The sequence below is a fragment of the Dendrobates tinctorius genome, unplaced genomic scaffold (genome assembly GCF_039654945.1).
Source record: "Dendrobates tinctorius isolate UK_male_01 unplaced genomic scaffold, ASM3965494v1 ptg000222l, whole genome shotgun sequence".
In the NCBI taxonomy this organism is placed as follows: Eukaryota; Metazoa; Chordata; class Amphibia; order Anura; family Dendrobatidae; genus Dendrobates; species Dendrobates tinctorius.
In genome coordinates this window covers 1,371,570-1,388,391 of record NW_027361889.1, presented here as the reverse complement: position 1 = coordinate 1,388,391, position 16,822 = coordinate 1,371,570, and the positions used below count along the sequence as shown (strand labels likewise).

Here is a 16,822-nt window from a genome sequence, read left to right as displayed (position 1 = left end):
GTTCCCACTGGTGCATGTCTCACGGCTGTTCGACAGCCACAACACATACAGGGATTGCCTAAAAAACAGTGCACAGTCAATGCGGAAGCAACACCAGATAAGCACGGATGACACCAAGGGCATGTAATACAGCAAGACTTACTGGAGGGGATCCGAGTGTTTCTGCAGGAAGGACACAGCAGCCTGAGCGTCACACGTGATGTACTTGTGTATGAACTGTACAAACTTGCTGATGAAGCCGCCGAGCTGCCGCGAGTATTTTCTGTAATTCTGCACAGAAGATGGAAGATCACGTCATAAGCTGTCGGCTCATCCTCACCATACAGATCGGCAGGACGAGCTATGGCGCAGGCATCTGGAGCAGCGTGGCCTACCTGTAATAGTTTGATGAAGGAGATGAGACAGTCCCACAAGGCTTCTTGATATTCACTGTGGAAAACTTGAGGTTGAAGAAGCTCCATGATGCCCAAGATGTGAGTGAAAAAGGTGAGATGGTTTTGCTGCCGAAACTCGTGAAAGTTGAAGTGCACGCGGCCGTGAAGCAGAACTGCGATCATGGGCAAATGTCTGGAAGGGCAAGGATTACAGGATTCAGACATATCGGGATAGTTTTACTCCCGTACCACAGAAATTAAAAAGGGTAATTCAATCCTTTGATTTGCCACGCTGTTACTTTATAAACAGGGAGGTCCAACCTCTGGGGATGATGGGTACACAGCACTGATGTTGTGCGCCATCTCCTAAGTGTTCTCTACACGATGGCGAGATGCAACACCGTGCAGCAAAAAAAGATTGCACTAATGTTGCATCGCCATCATTTTTAGCGTAAGGGGGAGTCCCCGAGATCAGACCTACAGCAACCCTAAAGTGGGGATGTAAAAAGCACTGCCAACCTCCACAGGCGAGCAATACTGATAGTGTCATGTTTGCACTTATCTGACAATCCATAAGTATCACGTACCCGTTCTGTCCATTGGGATTCAAGGGGTAATGCTTCTCCTTGTGGAGTGTGACATGTCTGGCATGCCGGGGTAAGGAGACTTATAGGCCATGTAATGATCCTCTGAGAAATTCAATATGGAATTTGCCTGTTCAGAGAGGACAGGAACTTGAACTTTAGTGTAACCTATTGGAAGTAGCGATCCTAAGTGTCAATATCGACCCTTGCCATATGACTTAGGATAAAAGCCAAACCAAAATCTCAATTTGCAGACACGTGTTTCCGGGCGTTTGTTCCTCTTCAGTGCAAAGCAGAAGATCTGATTTGGCTTTATGAGAGGCCTATGACTGGGATTTAAGGGGTAATGTTTCTCTTTGTGGAGAGTGACATTCCAGTGTAGGGAGACTTATATGCCATGCAATCCTCCTTGGGGAAATTAAGTATACAAAAGCATCGCACACCCTAAGAGTCTCCTTACACTGTCATGTCAAGCCTGTCACGCTCCACAAGGAGAAACATAATCCCTTACAGCTCAGTCAGAGGCTTTTCATACCCCAAAGAGGGACAACATGTGTCTGCAAATTGAGATTCTAACTTGGCTTTTATCGCAAGTCATATGGCAAGGCTCGTTAAAGGTTCAATAGGTGGCGCTATAGTTCTAGTCCTCTTCCTTTGCATGTTTCATTAGAAAAGGACACAAACGCTATTCCCAGCAGATCTGTACACATGCAAAGTCATCAGCACCGCTCACCTGCCAATGCAGGAACAGGTGGCCTCGGACCTCCCTTTAAGAGCATAACCGTTGTAATGCACGGTGAGTATGACAAGTGTTGGGCACATATCTTTGTGCTGGATAATTTTTAGACCACACAAATGTGAAGTCTAAAAATTATCCAGCACGGTGATGGAGGAAAAGAAATGGATGCTCTTGACTATACTGCATACCTCAGCAGCAGGATGGGATGTGCCACAGCGAGCTTACGGCAAGCCATGTTGGCGTCTGACATTCGGCTCTCCTTGCAGTCACTGGTGTCGGCTAGAAGTGTAATGAAGCGGTGTATAAGGCCATCCATCTGACAGGAACGGGGTGGAGAAAGCAGAGCGTTATATCAGTTGTAACATCTCACAGCAGCCGAGAAACACGCGATAGTGGCCGAAAGTGAATACGAAAGGACTGTCTGCTAACTTGTGTATTAGAGGGGGCAATGAATACACGGTATGCTCAGGAATTACCCGTCCACCCCATATTCCAGACTGATACCACAGCCGTGGTGCCAACATTCAGAATTAACACTTAATTAACAGTTACATTTTTTTTGTTTTGTATTTGCCTCTTTGTAACTAAGCTGTCAAAACTTCCCCCACCACTTCCTGTACAGTGACAAGGACCGTCCCCCACGACTTCTTGTACAGTGACAAGGACCGTTCCCCACCACTTCATGTACAGTGACAAGGACCGCCCCCCACCACTTCCTGTACAGTGACAAGGACCGTCCCCCACGACTTCTTGTACAGTGACAAGGACCGTTCCCCACCACTTCCTGTACAGTGACAAGGACCGCCCCCCCACCACTTCCTGTACAGTGACAAGGACCGCCCCCCACCACTTCCTCTACAGCGACAAGGACCGCCCCCCACCACTTCCTGTAGTGACAAGGACCGCCCCCCACCACTTCCTGTACAGTGCCAAGGACCATCCCCTACGACTTCCTGTAAAGTGACAAGGACCGTCCCCCACAACTTCCTGTACAGTGACAAGGACCGTCCCCTCGACTTCATGTACAGTGACAAGGACCGCCCCCCACCACTTCCTGTACAGTGCCAAGGACCATCCCCTACGACTTCCTGTAAAGTGACAAGGACCGTCCACCACAACTTCCTGTACAGTGACAAGGACCGTCCCCCACGACTCCCTGTATAGTGACAAGGTCCATCCTCCACGACTCCCTGTAGAGTGACAAGGACCGTCCCCCACAACTCCCTGTAGAGTGACCAGGACAGTCCCCCACGACTCCCCGTAGAGTGACAAGGACCATCCCCCACGTCTTCCTGTAGAGTGACAAGGACCATCCCCCACGTCTTCCTGTAGAAGGACAAGGACTGTCTCCCACGACTTCCTGTAAATTGACAAGGACTGTCCCCCACAACTACCTGTAGAGTGACAAGGACCGTCCCCCACAACTACCTGTAGAGTGACAAGGACCGTCCCCCACAACTACCTGTAGAGTGACAAGGACCGTCCCCCACAACTACCTGTAGAGTGACAAGGACCGTCCCCCACAACTACCTGTAGAGTGACAAGGACCGTCCCCCACAACTACCTGTAGAGTGACGAGGACTGCCCCCCACTTCCTGTAGAGAGACAAGGACGACCCCCACTTCCTGTAGTGACAAGGACTGCCCCCCACAACTTCCAGTAGCGTGACAAGGATTTCTCCCCACTACCTGTACAGTAACAAGGACACCTCCTCTTCATCTAGGGCAACAAGAACTGCACCCCACTCCCTGTAGACATACAAAGACCACCCTCACTTCTGGTAATCAGTCTTGGCATTTCTGCTGCTAGGGAAACACTGGGTGACTGTCACTTATGAAAGGCATTTTTCGAGAGCGGAGACCATATCATTTGTAAATAAACAACGTACAAATCACTTTACCACAATGCCTAGCACATGATGTAAAGATGCCTGACAGCAAAGGGAGCATTAGAGGATCTGCGGGGGGGGGGGGGGGGGTCCCACAGATCAGACTTTCTCTGATGATATTGTTGTGCCATATCCTGAGGCCATAACATTAGATGATGGGAGTATTTTACAAAAAAAAAAAAACTACACCTGAATTTGGGGTAATAGAGTAAGCAGTTCCTCACCTTACAGGTGCTGCTGTCAGCCGCGCCTTCGCTGGTCAGTAAGATTTCGGGCACTGGAGTTATCATCTCCGGCAGCTGCAGATAAAGCTGCAGGAGGAAGTCCCGGCAATGCTTCCCTAAAGAGCTGCGAGATAAACACCGCATTAGAGGATTTGCGCTGACCTTTGAGATCAGGCTTGTAATAGCGGAGAATCTATTGAGAGGATCAGGTAACAAATGTGTTTGCTTAATGCTACAATCCGAGGAAAATCTAGCACGACGGCCGGATAACACTCCGAGAAGAATGGCTTGGCAGAGGGATAATGCTCCGGCTTACAGGGGGCCACGCCACGTCCGCCCTGCGGCTGCTCACCTGTTTCCCCACCGCTTTATGCAGTTTGCTAAATGCTCCATAACCTTTCTGATGCTTTCCTGGCTCCCATGGCAGCAGTTAATGAGCAGGGGCAGGCGAGACTGGATCAGGGGGCAGGAGGTTTCCTCGGACCCCTGGCTCCTGGTTTCTGACTCCATTATAATAAGATCCACGAGACAAATGAGCTCCGATGCTTTCAGCTGCAGCACAAACTCCTCGCGGCCCTTCTGTAGGAGGGAAACGAAACGTAAGGGAAAAAAAACAATAAGGAAGAATTCAGACAAGCATGGACCAAAGTCCGAGTTTGGAGCTGCAATGCGCCGGCACAAGACACTGCGCCGCGCCGGCACGAGACACTACGAGTAAATATGCAAGGCAGCAATCAGCTCTGTTCTCCATGTTTGTTGGTGTAACTTGCTCCAGTTGGACTGGTCGGGGGTCTCCAGACCTTTATGTGACAGCTTCATATATGTCTATGAGGCTGCTGCGTTCGGGTCTAAACACCGGCAGCCAGTCCTGTGCATCGTGGTCCATACTTGGTCCGAGACACACAGACTCCAGAATTTGGCCTAAAAAGCGGTGCTTGCAAAATATTCTCCAATGAGGTACCTGTGGGGTGCGCTGGTCTCTTCCCTGCCATATACGTGGGATGTGAACACAAGCCCAAAGAAAGTCCAGAGAGGCCGATGGGTCAAACCTGGGTATAAAGAATCAACATTTTTTTTTTTGTTATACAAGGCTAGAACTGCACAAAGACATACGATAGCAATACCAATGAATTGCAACTAATGATAGTGAATGTGGGTGCGCTGTGACCAGAGAGCTGTCGTTACCTAACAGTCGGCAGAACTTCACCACTCATGGATTTACATGGCACAACAATACACTGTCAGCGAGTCCTTATCTTGCGCAGGCACAAGGCCCCATGAGTATATATGGAGAGCAGCAATCACCTCTGTTCTCGATGTTTGCTCAGGAGGATGCTAATGCACTGGTGTAACGTGCTCCAGTTAGACTGATGGGTCAAAAGAGCCAGAAGGTAAGGCCGGAAGGAAGGAGACTGTGGCCCCGAGGGAGATTTTACCTGTGGAATACAAAGATGAAACTGACAGAAGACAAAGGGAATCTGCCAGCAGGCTTTTGCTATGGAATCTGAGTGCAGCATAGTGTAGGGGCAGAGACTCTGATTCCAGCAATGTGTCACTTATTAAACTGTGTGCTGGTGTTTAAACAGCAGCAAACTCAGCTAGATCCGATAGCTGCTGATTTCTACTTGCCTTGTTCCATGAAAATAGCAGCCGCTGCTGCAGGTCAGGGCAGCTGCTAATAACTTCAGGATCCAGCAGGTCCAGCCAGTCGATGAGAAGACCGGAGGAGGGTTTGGCACGGGATGCTTCAGGGCTGCAAAAAAAAAAAAAAAAAAATTAAGTGATTAAGTGTCCACAAGCTTCAGATCTCATAACTCTGTCCATCTATTTCTTATTAAAACTGATAGCATCATGCCCGGTGGGTGGACTTTTGAGCCCCTTCGGTCTCAGAATTGGTGGGGGTCCCACATGTTGGCACCCTATAGTTCATGCAATGAGGACAGATATCCTAGCAAACATGGAAATATCCCATTAAACACCATATATTCATGAGAGAATAATGGGATTTCATGAATTCACTTATCCCCTTTTACAATCCTTGACTTACACAGCAGCGAATGGGGGTAGCTCTGAATGCTGCATTTAACCATTTGCTGTCAAGTCACTAAAATCTGCCTGTAATAGGCTTCTATGTTGGTGCCCATGTGCAACTGCTCAGATTTTACCCCCCCCCCAATACAATGGATACCAGGTCCACAGGTGGTGGGCACAAGGCCCCCATGGCTGCCATCTTTGTCCTCCTATAAAGCCCAACCACAGACTCAGTTTAATAGGACGACGTCAGTAACACTATATACTGCAATGCTGTAGTACTACACTATAGGAGTATGAGAGATCAGTTGATCACACGTTCAGGCCACTCCTATGGAATAAAAATAAAGGAAAATATAAAAGTTAAAAACAAAAAAAAAGTACAAATTACGCACTTTTCCCAGCTAAAGTGACAGAAAAAAAAAAAAGAAAAAGAAGGTTAGTATTTTATCGATAAAAAGTGATCATAACATTGTAGGTACCCCAAAACAGTATCAATAAAAACTACAGCAAAAATCGAGACCTCACGCACTTAAATAGACAGAAAAAAAATTACAGGGTCTAAGAAAAGCTACAATTTGTCTGGTAGATAAAAATCCCTCGTATGGTTGTGTTGATAGAAAAACTAAAAAAAAAAAATCTAGCTCTTGCTGCAACGTGTATTTAAGTCCTTTATCTATCTGAATGCTTTTTGCAAATCAGTCAGAGCTCTTGATTTTGCTCTCTCTCTAATCCCACTCACCTTCTGGGAAAGAAAGAAAGGTTGCTCACCAATTTTCACAATATGGGTAAAAAAAAAAAAAATAAAAAATAAAAAAGGCATGTACAGTCTCAGGGAGGGCAGATAAAAGAGGCAGTAGAAAAGAAGGAAAGCACATAAGGAAATAAGTGCAGGATAGAAGTTGCTGATATATTAGCTAAAAAAAAACAAAAAAAAACAATCGCCTACCTGCAGTTCTCGCTTCCCTTCTTCCCCGGGGTCTCTTCTTGCTCCTGCAGTAGTAGAGAGCTCACCACAGCAACGGGGCCTGTGGCCGTAAAACGTGATGTGGTTTCGATAGTCACCGACAGCAGGACGGTCAGAAATTCTTCCAAATAGGGAGACTTTGCTTCGATCAGTCCTTGGAGAACTAAGATTTGTGATCAAAATTTTAAGAAAGGAACAGAAAAATTACTATTATATCTGGAGAAGTTTCCAAACATCAATTGTGCAGAATCCATTCTGTGCCACTTTCTCAACATTTTTAATAGATTGGCAAAGGATGGACCAAGATATCTAGTGATGAGCGAACGTGATGGGATACCGTATATACTCGTGTATAACCCGACCCCCCCTAAATTTGCCACAAAAAAAAACGGGAAAAGTAAAATTAATTGAGACATCAGTAGGTTAAATGTTTTTGAATATCCATATTGAATCAGGAGCCCCATATAATGCTCCATACAGTTCATGATGGGCCCCATAATATGCTCCATACAAAATACACCTCATATAATGCTGCACAAAGGTTAGTAATGCCCCATAAGATGCTCCATAGAATATGCCCCATAAAGGTTATGGCCCCATAAGATATTCCATAGATTATTCCCCATAAAATGCTCCATAGATTATGCCCCATATGATGCTCCATAGATTATTCCCCATAAAATGCTCCATAGATTATGTCCCATATGCTGCCTCATAAAATGCTCCATAGATTATGCCCCATATGTGGCCCAATAAAATGCTCCATAGATTATGCCCCCATAAAATGCTACATAGATTATGCTCCCATATGCTGCTCCATAGATTATACACCCAAATGCTGCTCCATAGATTATGCCCACATATGCTGCTCTATAGATTACGCCCCATAAGATGCTCCATAGTTTATGCCCCCATAAGATGATCCATAGTTTATGCCCCCATATACTGCTGCCGCAAATAAAAATGACAAACTCACCTCTCATCGCTGGGGGCCTGGAGCCGGTGTCCTGAGCAGGCGGGGACAGGTGCTGGTGTCACCGCTGGCTCAGGACCCCAGCACTGGCAATATTTACCGATCCCAGCTCCATGGCTGTGCGTCGCTGTCTTCCTGGTCCTCTGTCAGTGACGTTCAGTCAGCAGAGGGTGCGGCGCGCACTAACTACGTCACAGCACCCTCTGACCTGAACATCACAGACAGGGGACGCAGACGAGAAGACAGAGCAGCGTGCAGCAATGGAGCGGGGGACAGGTGAATATAGCTTATACTTACCCCCCTCCTGGCGTAGTCTCTGCAGCCCCCCCCCTGCGTCTCAGGCTTCTTCCTTCAGCGGTCATGTGGTACCGCTCATTAAAGTCATGAATATGCGCACATTCATGACTTTAATGAGCGGTACCACGTGACCGCTGAAGGAAGGGAGACAGTGGGACAAGCAGGGGGGCTGCAGAGACAGCGCCAGGGGGGAAAGTATGACCTGACACCGCCGCTCCCCTTCCCACGCTGACTCCCTGGTATATGACTCGTGTATAAAACGAGAGGGGGACTTTCAGCCCCAAAAAATGGGCAGAAAATTTCGGCTTATACGCGAGTATATACGGTAAGTTGTAATCTCAGCATGCTAAGGTGCTAACCGAGTGCTTTTGGCGTGCTCAAAAAAATAAGTTCAAGTCCCCGCGGCTGCATGTCGACAGTCGCAACACATGCAGGTATGGCCTAACAAAGAGTTAAACTAATCTTGTCCTACCAACATCTTGGTATATAGTGTTACATACAGGTCTTCTCCAGGCTGCTGCTGTGGATATGTAAGGAGCTCCCACTGCATCAAAAATAGGTCAGCGCTCCGGAGACGAGTCTCACCTTTGCTGATCAGTTCAGGTTCCACGTTGCACTTATCTCCCGATTTCAGAGTGGTAATAATGGCGCATAGCGTGGAGTTGATCACATCTGGATCCCGTCGAAAGGCCAAAGCTTCTGCCAAATGCAAAAATCCACCCCGCACTGCCGAGTAAAGATCGTAGGACTTGGTAAAGGAAAGGGATAGTTTGGCAAAGTTCATATCAATCGGGAGAGACAGACTGAGAATATTGAGCTTTCATTAACCCTCCGTACATGTCGGGTGTGGACTGTGTTGTACAGCCGGCATCTGCCTCTTACAGCAGCCATCAGAGCTCACTCCGATTGCTGCTCTTTAACCACTTTAACGCCACTGTCAGTCTATTACAGGGGCATCTAAGTGTTGTCATTCAGGGAGGGGGGCACTTCTGATGCAGATTGCCCACCTTCACCTCCCTGTGGGGTGCTGATGAGCCCTACTGAAGATCCCAGTCACCATAATCAGGGTCCTATGAATCGCTGCCTGGGACCCTAGTGAAACTAAAGATCTATAGTAGGATAAAAGAAACATATTGTTCGGTTATTTTTACCAACAATTGAACACTGTAAAAAGCAAAAAAATAATGCGCTTGTGCACACTGACATCCTGGCAATCTTCAGAAAAATGACACCGGTGGAGGCGCAGATTGACCTCCCGGCGGTCTTTAGTAAAATGACACCAGTGGAGGCGCAGATTGACTTTCCGGGGGTCTTTAGTAAAATGACACCAGTGAAGGCATAGACGCAGATTGACCTTCCAGTGGTCTGTAGTAAAATGACATCAGTGGAGGCGCAGACTGACCTTCCGGTGGTCTTTAGTAAAATGGCGCTGGTGGTGGCGCAGATTGACATCTTGGCTCATCATTGACCAGAGTTCTAAATCTGCGCATGTGCCACCACTGGCGCGATTTTACTGAAGACCACCGGAAGGTCAATCTGCGCCTCCACCGGCGACATTTTACTAAAGACCACAGAAAGGTCAAGCTGAGCCTCCACCGGTGTCCTTTTATTGAAGACTACAAGGAGGTCAATGTGCGCATGAAGTTTAAACCAGGAGGATGATAAAGACAACAGGAGCATTGGAGGGGCCGTGGCAGAGCAGAACACCCTACCCACAGTCCTGCCCAGATGCACGAAGCTATGATTATAAGAAAAATTCAATTCTCCATTACACAAAATCAGTTTTTAATCAGTATGGCAGCGCCAATATGGCTGTGTGTACTTTCCTTAGCAAAATCCTGCTGACAGGCTCTCTTTAAGTAATTACATAATCAGCTGCTTCCTAGTAAGTCTGATGGTATGTAATCATTATATGAACAACTTCAAATCTGTGATAAATTGGTTGCAAAGAATTAATAATGTGCATTTTTATGAATGTGGATTTGGTCATTCCCACATCTAGGGAAACTATGGGGAGAAAAAAAAACCAAAACAATTGATGTGTGTGAAATGCAAGAAATAAAACAGACATGTAGCATAAGTGCAATCTGAATGTACCATCGCTGATCCGGTGCTTGGATGAATACTGTGCAGCGAATGACTTGAGTTGAGCTTTTAGGGGTCCTTCCTCCATGCCCGGACTGTCCAGCCATTGCAAAAGCTGCATGAGCACTTTAAAGAACAGCGAGGAGTAGGCCGTGTCCTGGGGTACACATCGCTGCAAGAAAAACGGTGCAAGTTCACAGTGCGACACGGCCAGATGGGTAACTTGGCCGAAGAACTTTGATTATATCAGGAAAAAAAAATATAACCGCTGACAGTCCCATCTCCTGGACATATGTCACAGCATGCAAGATGTGACCGCAAGAGACCCCCGTACAAGCTAATTTACCCATAAAGTACGACACTAACAAAGCACAAAGAAAAGCCTGGCTGCGTCAGTCAGCTTCATTTACAATCTACCCAATACACTCTTCCCATTTCAGAAAACTTTCTGTTATAAGCTGTGCTGATAAAATAAACGGAGTTACTCACCCTCCCCAGGTCCAGCGTAAGCTCTATGCTTCTGCAGCCAGTGAACTGTTGCCACTAGGAGGACACTAAGCAAATACACAAAGAAATTAACTACTCCTCCGCAGTATACACCCTCTGCTGGCTCTATCCTGAACCAGATGGGTGCCAAAGCAGTAGGAGCTCATAAATAACAAACAAAAATGCAACATGTCAGAAACAAAGAACAACCACAAGTCAACGGGCTAACAGGGTGAGTGTTGTGTCCCCCAATGAGTGGCTCGGAGAAAAGGATTTTATGGTGAGTACACAAAAATCCCTTGTTTCTCCTTTACCTCATTGGGGGACACAGGACCATGGGCGTTCTAAAGCAGTCCCTGAGTGGGAAACAGCACAACAGCTGAAACCTCTTGTACCAACCGGTTAAATCTGCCCTACAGATGTGATACTGCCGATTGCAAAATCCATCTGCCAAGGGCCACATCCGCAGAGGCTTGAGAATGAATGTTGTAATGCTTAACAAACATGTGCAGGCTGGACCAAGTTGCAGCCTTGCACACTTGCTGTGCCGACGCTGATGCCAAATGGCCCAGGAGGCGCCCACTGATCGAGTGAGCCTTAATCTCTGCCGGGATAGGCTGACCTCTAACACGGTAAGCCTCTTGGATCGCTGAACGGATCCATCTGGCTAGTGTAGCTTTAGAAGCAAGTAGTCCCTTTCTGTGTCCCTCCGAAAGCACAAAGAGGGAATCCGATTTGTGAAAAGAACCTGTTCTGGAAATGTATTTCCGGAGTGCCCTCACCAAATCCAAAGTGTGGAGAGCTTTCTCAGTATAATGGGCCGGAGCTGGGCAGAATGAGGGCAAAACTATGTCCTCATTCCAATGAAAAGAAGAAACGACCTTAGGCAAGAAGGACGGAGACGTCCTCAATACCACCTTGTCCTGGTGGAAAACCAGAAAAGGAGGTTTGCAAGACAAAGCCGCCAATTCAGAGACCCGCCTCATGGATGTTATTGCCACAAGAAAGGCAACTTTCTAAGAAAGAAGAGTAAGAGACGTGTCCTACAGGGGTTCGAAGGGAGCCTCGTGCAAGGCTCCCAGGACAAAATTAAGGTCCCAAGGCTCCAGTAGTAACTTGTTGGGAGGGACGAGATGCGACACCCCCTGTATGAAGGTCTTAACCTGCGATTTGGAAGCTATTCTTCACTGAAACAGGACAGATAGGGCCAAACTTTGGCCTTTGAGAGAAGCCAGTGCCAGAGCCTAATCCTGCTTGGAGAAACTCCAAAATGGAAGGAATAGAAAACACAAGTAGGGAACATCCGCGTGTTCTGCACCAAGAGAAAAAGGCCTTCCAGATGCGATGGTAAATGCGCATGGATGTAGGTTTCCGAGCGTTAATCATAGTGAAAGCTAAATGTTGCGAGAAACCGGCCTCAGCTAGAATCCAGGATTCAATGGCCAGGTTGTTAAACTCAGAACCCTGGAGTTCTGGCGGTAAATCGGCCCGAGAGAGAAGGTCTGGGCGGTCTGGTAACCGCAAGGGGGCGTCGGTGACTAGTTGCACTAGTTCCGCGTACCACGCTTGGCGTGGCCAGTCTGGTGCGACGAGAATCACAGGGATTCCCTCAGCCTTGATCTTCCGGATGACCCTTGGGAATAGCGGAAGCAGCATAAAAATGTAAGGAAAGTGAAACTGATGCCAAGGAAGCACCAGGGCATCCGACCCGATGGCTAATGAGTCGCGGGACCGAGGTACGAATGCCAGAACTTTGGTGTTTAGCCTGGAGGCCATGAGGTCCATATCCGGTGTTCCCCAGCATTAGCAAATCTGCTGAAAGACTTCCTGATGAAGGGACCACTCTCCCAATGACAAGCCCTGACGGCTGAGAAGATCTGCCACACAATTTTCTACACCCGGAATATGAACTGCAGAGATGACTGAACGGTTTGTCTCGGCCCACTGCAGAATGTGTGCTACCTCGAGCATCGCTCTTCTGCTTCGTGTGCCCCCCTGACGGTTGATGTACGGCACCGCCGTGGCGTTGCCCGACTGGATCCGAATGGGACAACCAGCCAGAAGTTGATGGAATTGCTCAAGGGCTAGCCTGATTGCCCGAATCTCGAGAACATTGATCCGAAGACGCGATTCCTGAATGGACCAGCGTCCCTGAGCTGTGTGATGATGGAAAATCACTCCCCAACCTAGAAGACTGGCGTCGGTGGTCACCACCAGCCAGTGGACTGGAAGAAAGGACCTTCTCTGACCCAATGAGGATGTTGACGTCCACCACTTGAGAGATCGCCTGATCCGGGGGGACAGGCGAAAGCGGCGGTCCAGAGGACCCGGATCACTGTCCCAAGCTGACAGCAATGCCTGCTGCAGAGGACGGAGATGCAATTGGGCAAAAGGTACTGCCTCGATCGTCGCTACCATTTTGCCCAGGACCTGCATGGCGAACTGCAGGGAATGGGAGCAGGGAAGGGAAAGCTCCCGGGCTTCTCGGGTCACCGCCGAGATTTTTTCTGGAGGGAGAATTACCAACGCTCGGGAAGTGCCCATGATCATCCCCAAAAAGGAGATTTGTTGGGACGGGGCTGGGGATGACTTGCTTAGGTTCACCAGCCAACCTAAACAAGTGAGAGCGTCCACAGCAACGATAACACTCTCCACACAAGCTTGAAAGGATGAAACCTTGATGAGGAAGTCGTCTAGGTTGGGCAGAATCACCACGCCCCAAGAGTGCAGGATAGACATGACAGCTGCCATGACCTTGGTGAACACTCTGGGGGCAGTGGCGAGACAGAAGGGCAAGGCGGTGAACTGGAAATGCTCGTCTCCGATCGCGAAGCGCAGGAATCTTTGGTGACTTGAGAAGATTGGAATTTGAAGGTATGCGTCCTTGATGTCGACAGACGCCAGGTATTCTTTTTCCAGCGAGGTGATAACAGAACGGAGAGATTCCATTCTGAAATGGCGCACTTTGACGAACTTGTTCAAAAGTTTTAGGTCTAGGATGGGACGCATGGTTCCGTCCTTCTTTAGGACCACGAACAGATTTGAGTAAGATCCCTTGAACTTTTCTGTGTGAGGGACCGGGACGATGACTCCATTGTTGCGGAGAGCGAATATGGCCTGATAAAATGAAGCTGCATGCGCCTTTGTCTTTGGAAGACGGGACTGGAAGAAGCGTGTTGGCGGGGGAGACACATTCTATTCTGTATCCGGAAGCAGGGCTGTGGAGTCGGAGTCGGTGCTCATTTCGGTGGAGTCGGAGTTGGAGTCGGTATAAAATGGACCGACTTCTAAAATATATAATAAATTGGGTACAGTAGTTCAATGCAGAATATGCTGAATATTTTTTCATAGGAATTTGAGAAAGTTATGAAATGTCCTATAAATGACTGTTCTATTCCTGATCTAAGCTACATTCACACACAGCGTTTTTCCTGCGTTTTTTGAGGATACGTTTTTCAGTTGCAAAAGCAGATCAGCTTTTTAAAAAACCGCATCACCTGAAAGGTTTTTGAGCTCATAGATAATGTTTTCAATAGCAAAAGCAGATTAGAAATCTGCTCTATCTATATATCCATTTATCCATATCTGTCTATCCAGATCATATCTGTACCAAAAAGAAATGAAAGCCGGATAGCACACAGACTAACACTCCTTTTTTTAGCACCAGTCAGGTACACCTCATAGCTGCCCAAAAGGACGCCCAGGACAGGCATTGCTAGTCTTCAGTAACATCAACTGATGGAATAAATAGACTGCATTCATCACATCTTCTTAAGGTGCAGGCTTTATTTTCAAGTGTAGGGGTGTGAAGCATGAGGCTCTGCAGCAGCTGAGGTGTGCAGTATGAAATTCTGCGGAAGAGTAGGAGATTCTGCCCCCCCCCCCAGGTTTGATCCTGGCTACGCCCATAGTGTGAATGTAGCCTGAGGATCTAGGCTTTATCTTAACCGAGATAAGTCACAGTGTGTGTGTGTGTGTGTGTGTGTATATATTATATATATATATATATATATATATATATATATATATATATATATATACATACACACACTCACATATACACACACACACACACACAGTACAGACCAAAAGTTTGGACACACCTTCTCAATCAAAGCCTTTTCTTTATTTTCATGACTATGAAAATTGTAGATTCACTCTGAAGGCATCAAATCAATGAATTAACACATGTGGAATTATATAATTAACAAAAAAGTGTGAAACAACTGAAAATACTGTATGTCTTATATTCTAGGTTCTTCAAAGTAGCCACCTTTTGCTTTGATTTCTGCTTTGCACACTCTTGGCATTCTCTTGATAAGCTTCAAGAGGTAGTCACCGGAAATGGTTTTCACTTCACAGGTGTGCCCTGTCAGGTTTAATAAGTGGGATTTCTTGCCTTATAAATGAGGTTGGGACCATCAGTTGTGTTGTGCAGAAGTCTGGTGGATACACAGGTGATAGTCCTACTGAATAGACTGTTAGAATTTGTATTATGGCAAGAAAAAAGCAGCTGAGTAAAGAAAAACGAGTGGCCATCATTACTTTAAGAAATGAAGGTCAGTCAGTCCGAAAAATTGGGAAAACTTTGAAAGTGTCCCCAAGTGCACTGGCAAAAACCATCAAGCGCTACAAAGAAACTGGCTCACATGAGGACCGCCCCAGGAAAGGAAGACCAAGAGTCACCTCTGCTGCGGAGGATAAGTTCATCCGAGTCACCAGCCTCAGAAATCGCAGGTTAACAGCAGCTCAGAATGCAGACCAGGTCAATGCCACACAGAGTTCTAGCAGCAGACACATCTCTACAACAACTGTTAAGAGGAGACTTTGTGCAGCAGGCCTTCATGGTAAAATAGCTGCTAGGAAACCACTGCTAAGGACAGGCCACAAGCAGAAGAGACTTGCTTGGGCTAGAGAACACAAGGAATGGACATTAAACCAGTGGAAATCTGTGCCTTGGTCTGATGAGTCCAAATTTGAGATCTTTGGTTCCAACCACCATGTCTTTGTGCGACGCAGAAAAGGTGAACGGATGGACTCTATATGCCTGGTTCCCACCGTGAAGCATGGAGGGGGAGGTGTGATGGTGTGGGGGTGCTTTGCTGGTGACACTGTTGGGGATTTATTCAAAATTGAAGGCATACTGAACCAGCATGGCTACCACAGCATCTTGCAGCGGCATGCTATTCCATCCGGTTTGCGCTTGGTTGGACCATCATTTATTTTTCAACAGGACAATGGCCTCAAACACACCTCCAGGCTGTGTAAGGGCTATTTGACCAAGAAGGAGAGTGATGGGGTGCTACGCCAGATGACCTGGCCTCCACAATAACCAGACCAGAACCCAATCGAGATGGTTTGGGGTGAGCTGGACCGCAGAGTGAAGGCAAAAGTGCCAACAAGTGCTAAGCATCTCTGGGAACTCCTTCAAGACACTTGGAAGACCATGTCTGGTGACTACACCACTTGAAGCTCATCAAGAGAATGCCAAGAGTCTGCAAAGCAGTAATCAAAGCAAAAGGTGGCTACTTTGAAGAATCTACAATATAAGACATATTTCTCGTTCGCCTTATTGGGGGACACAGAGACCATGGGTGTATGCTGCTGCCACTAGGAGGCTGACACTATGCACAAAAAAAGGTTAGCTCCTCCTCCGCAGTGTACACCCCACCGACCGGCAGGAAGTTCCTCAGTTTAGCTTAGTGTCAGTAGGAGGTGGACACGGGTCTTTTATTAGACCCCTATCTACCTCGTCGTGCGTCGTTCCTTTACAGGTTTCGGAGGGATACGGAGTGAACAGTCACATCCGTACTCCCACAAAGAGACTATGAGTACGGCGTGTACTGCCACCCCGTATCCTCATAGGTCTCCGCGGCAGGACCAGGAGCCTCGCACAGGTGCGTGCCAGCTATACGGACGGTCCTTGCCCCCCGCCTCCCACCATCTCGCCTACCAGAGCCTGACGGTTGGACGAGGCGTGGATTCCATAAAGACGACAGACAGCGTGGGATTCTCAGGTACCTTTATTGTGGCCCCCGGCCTGGGTGAGTATGCGGTCTAGCGGTCCCCCGGCATTTTCATCCTAAGGCGGTCGCCAGGGGACCACGGTAGGGCCTGCGCGCCTGCTTCTCCCCACGGTCGCCGCATCCATGAAGGCCCCTTTTCTTTCGGGCC

The 16,822-nt window shown here is 47.6% G+C and overlaps 1 protein-coding gene across 2 annotated transcripts in view; it reads right to left on the bottom strand.

The window, feature by feature from the left end:
* INTS1 (integrator complex subunit 1) overlaps positions 1–16,822 on the bottom strand; it is a 102,986-nt gene that overhangs the window by 13,971 nt on the left and 72,193 nt on the right. For both annotated transcript variants that reach the window (XM_073555173.1, XM_073555174.1), the window contains exons 32-42: positions 10,175–10,334; positions 8,663–8,803; positions 6,790–6,970; positions 5,439–5,562; positions 5,115–5,245; positions 4,771–4,858; positions 4,162–4,388; positions 3,810–3,933; positions 1,886–2,013; positions 375–567; positions 143–270 (exon numbers count right to left, since the gene is read on the bottom strand). In XM_073555173.1, the coding sequence (XP_073411274.1) occupies positions 143–270; positions 375–567; positions 1,886–2,013; positions 3,810–3,933; positions 4,162–4,388; positions 4,771–4,858; positions 5,115–5,245; positions 5,439–5,562; positions 6,790–6,970; positions 8,663–8,803; positions 10,175–10,334 (1,625 nt within the window). The remainder of the gene's footprint in view (positions 1–142; positions 271–374; positions 568–1,885; positions 2,014–3,809; positions 3,934–4,161; positions 4,389–4,770; positions 4,859–5,114; positions 5,246–5,438; positions 5,563–6,789; positions 6,971–8,662; positions 8,804–10,174; positions 10,335–16,822) is intronic.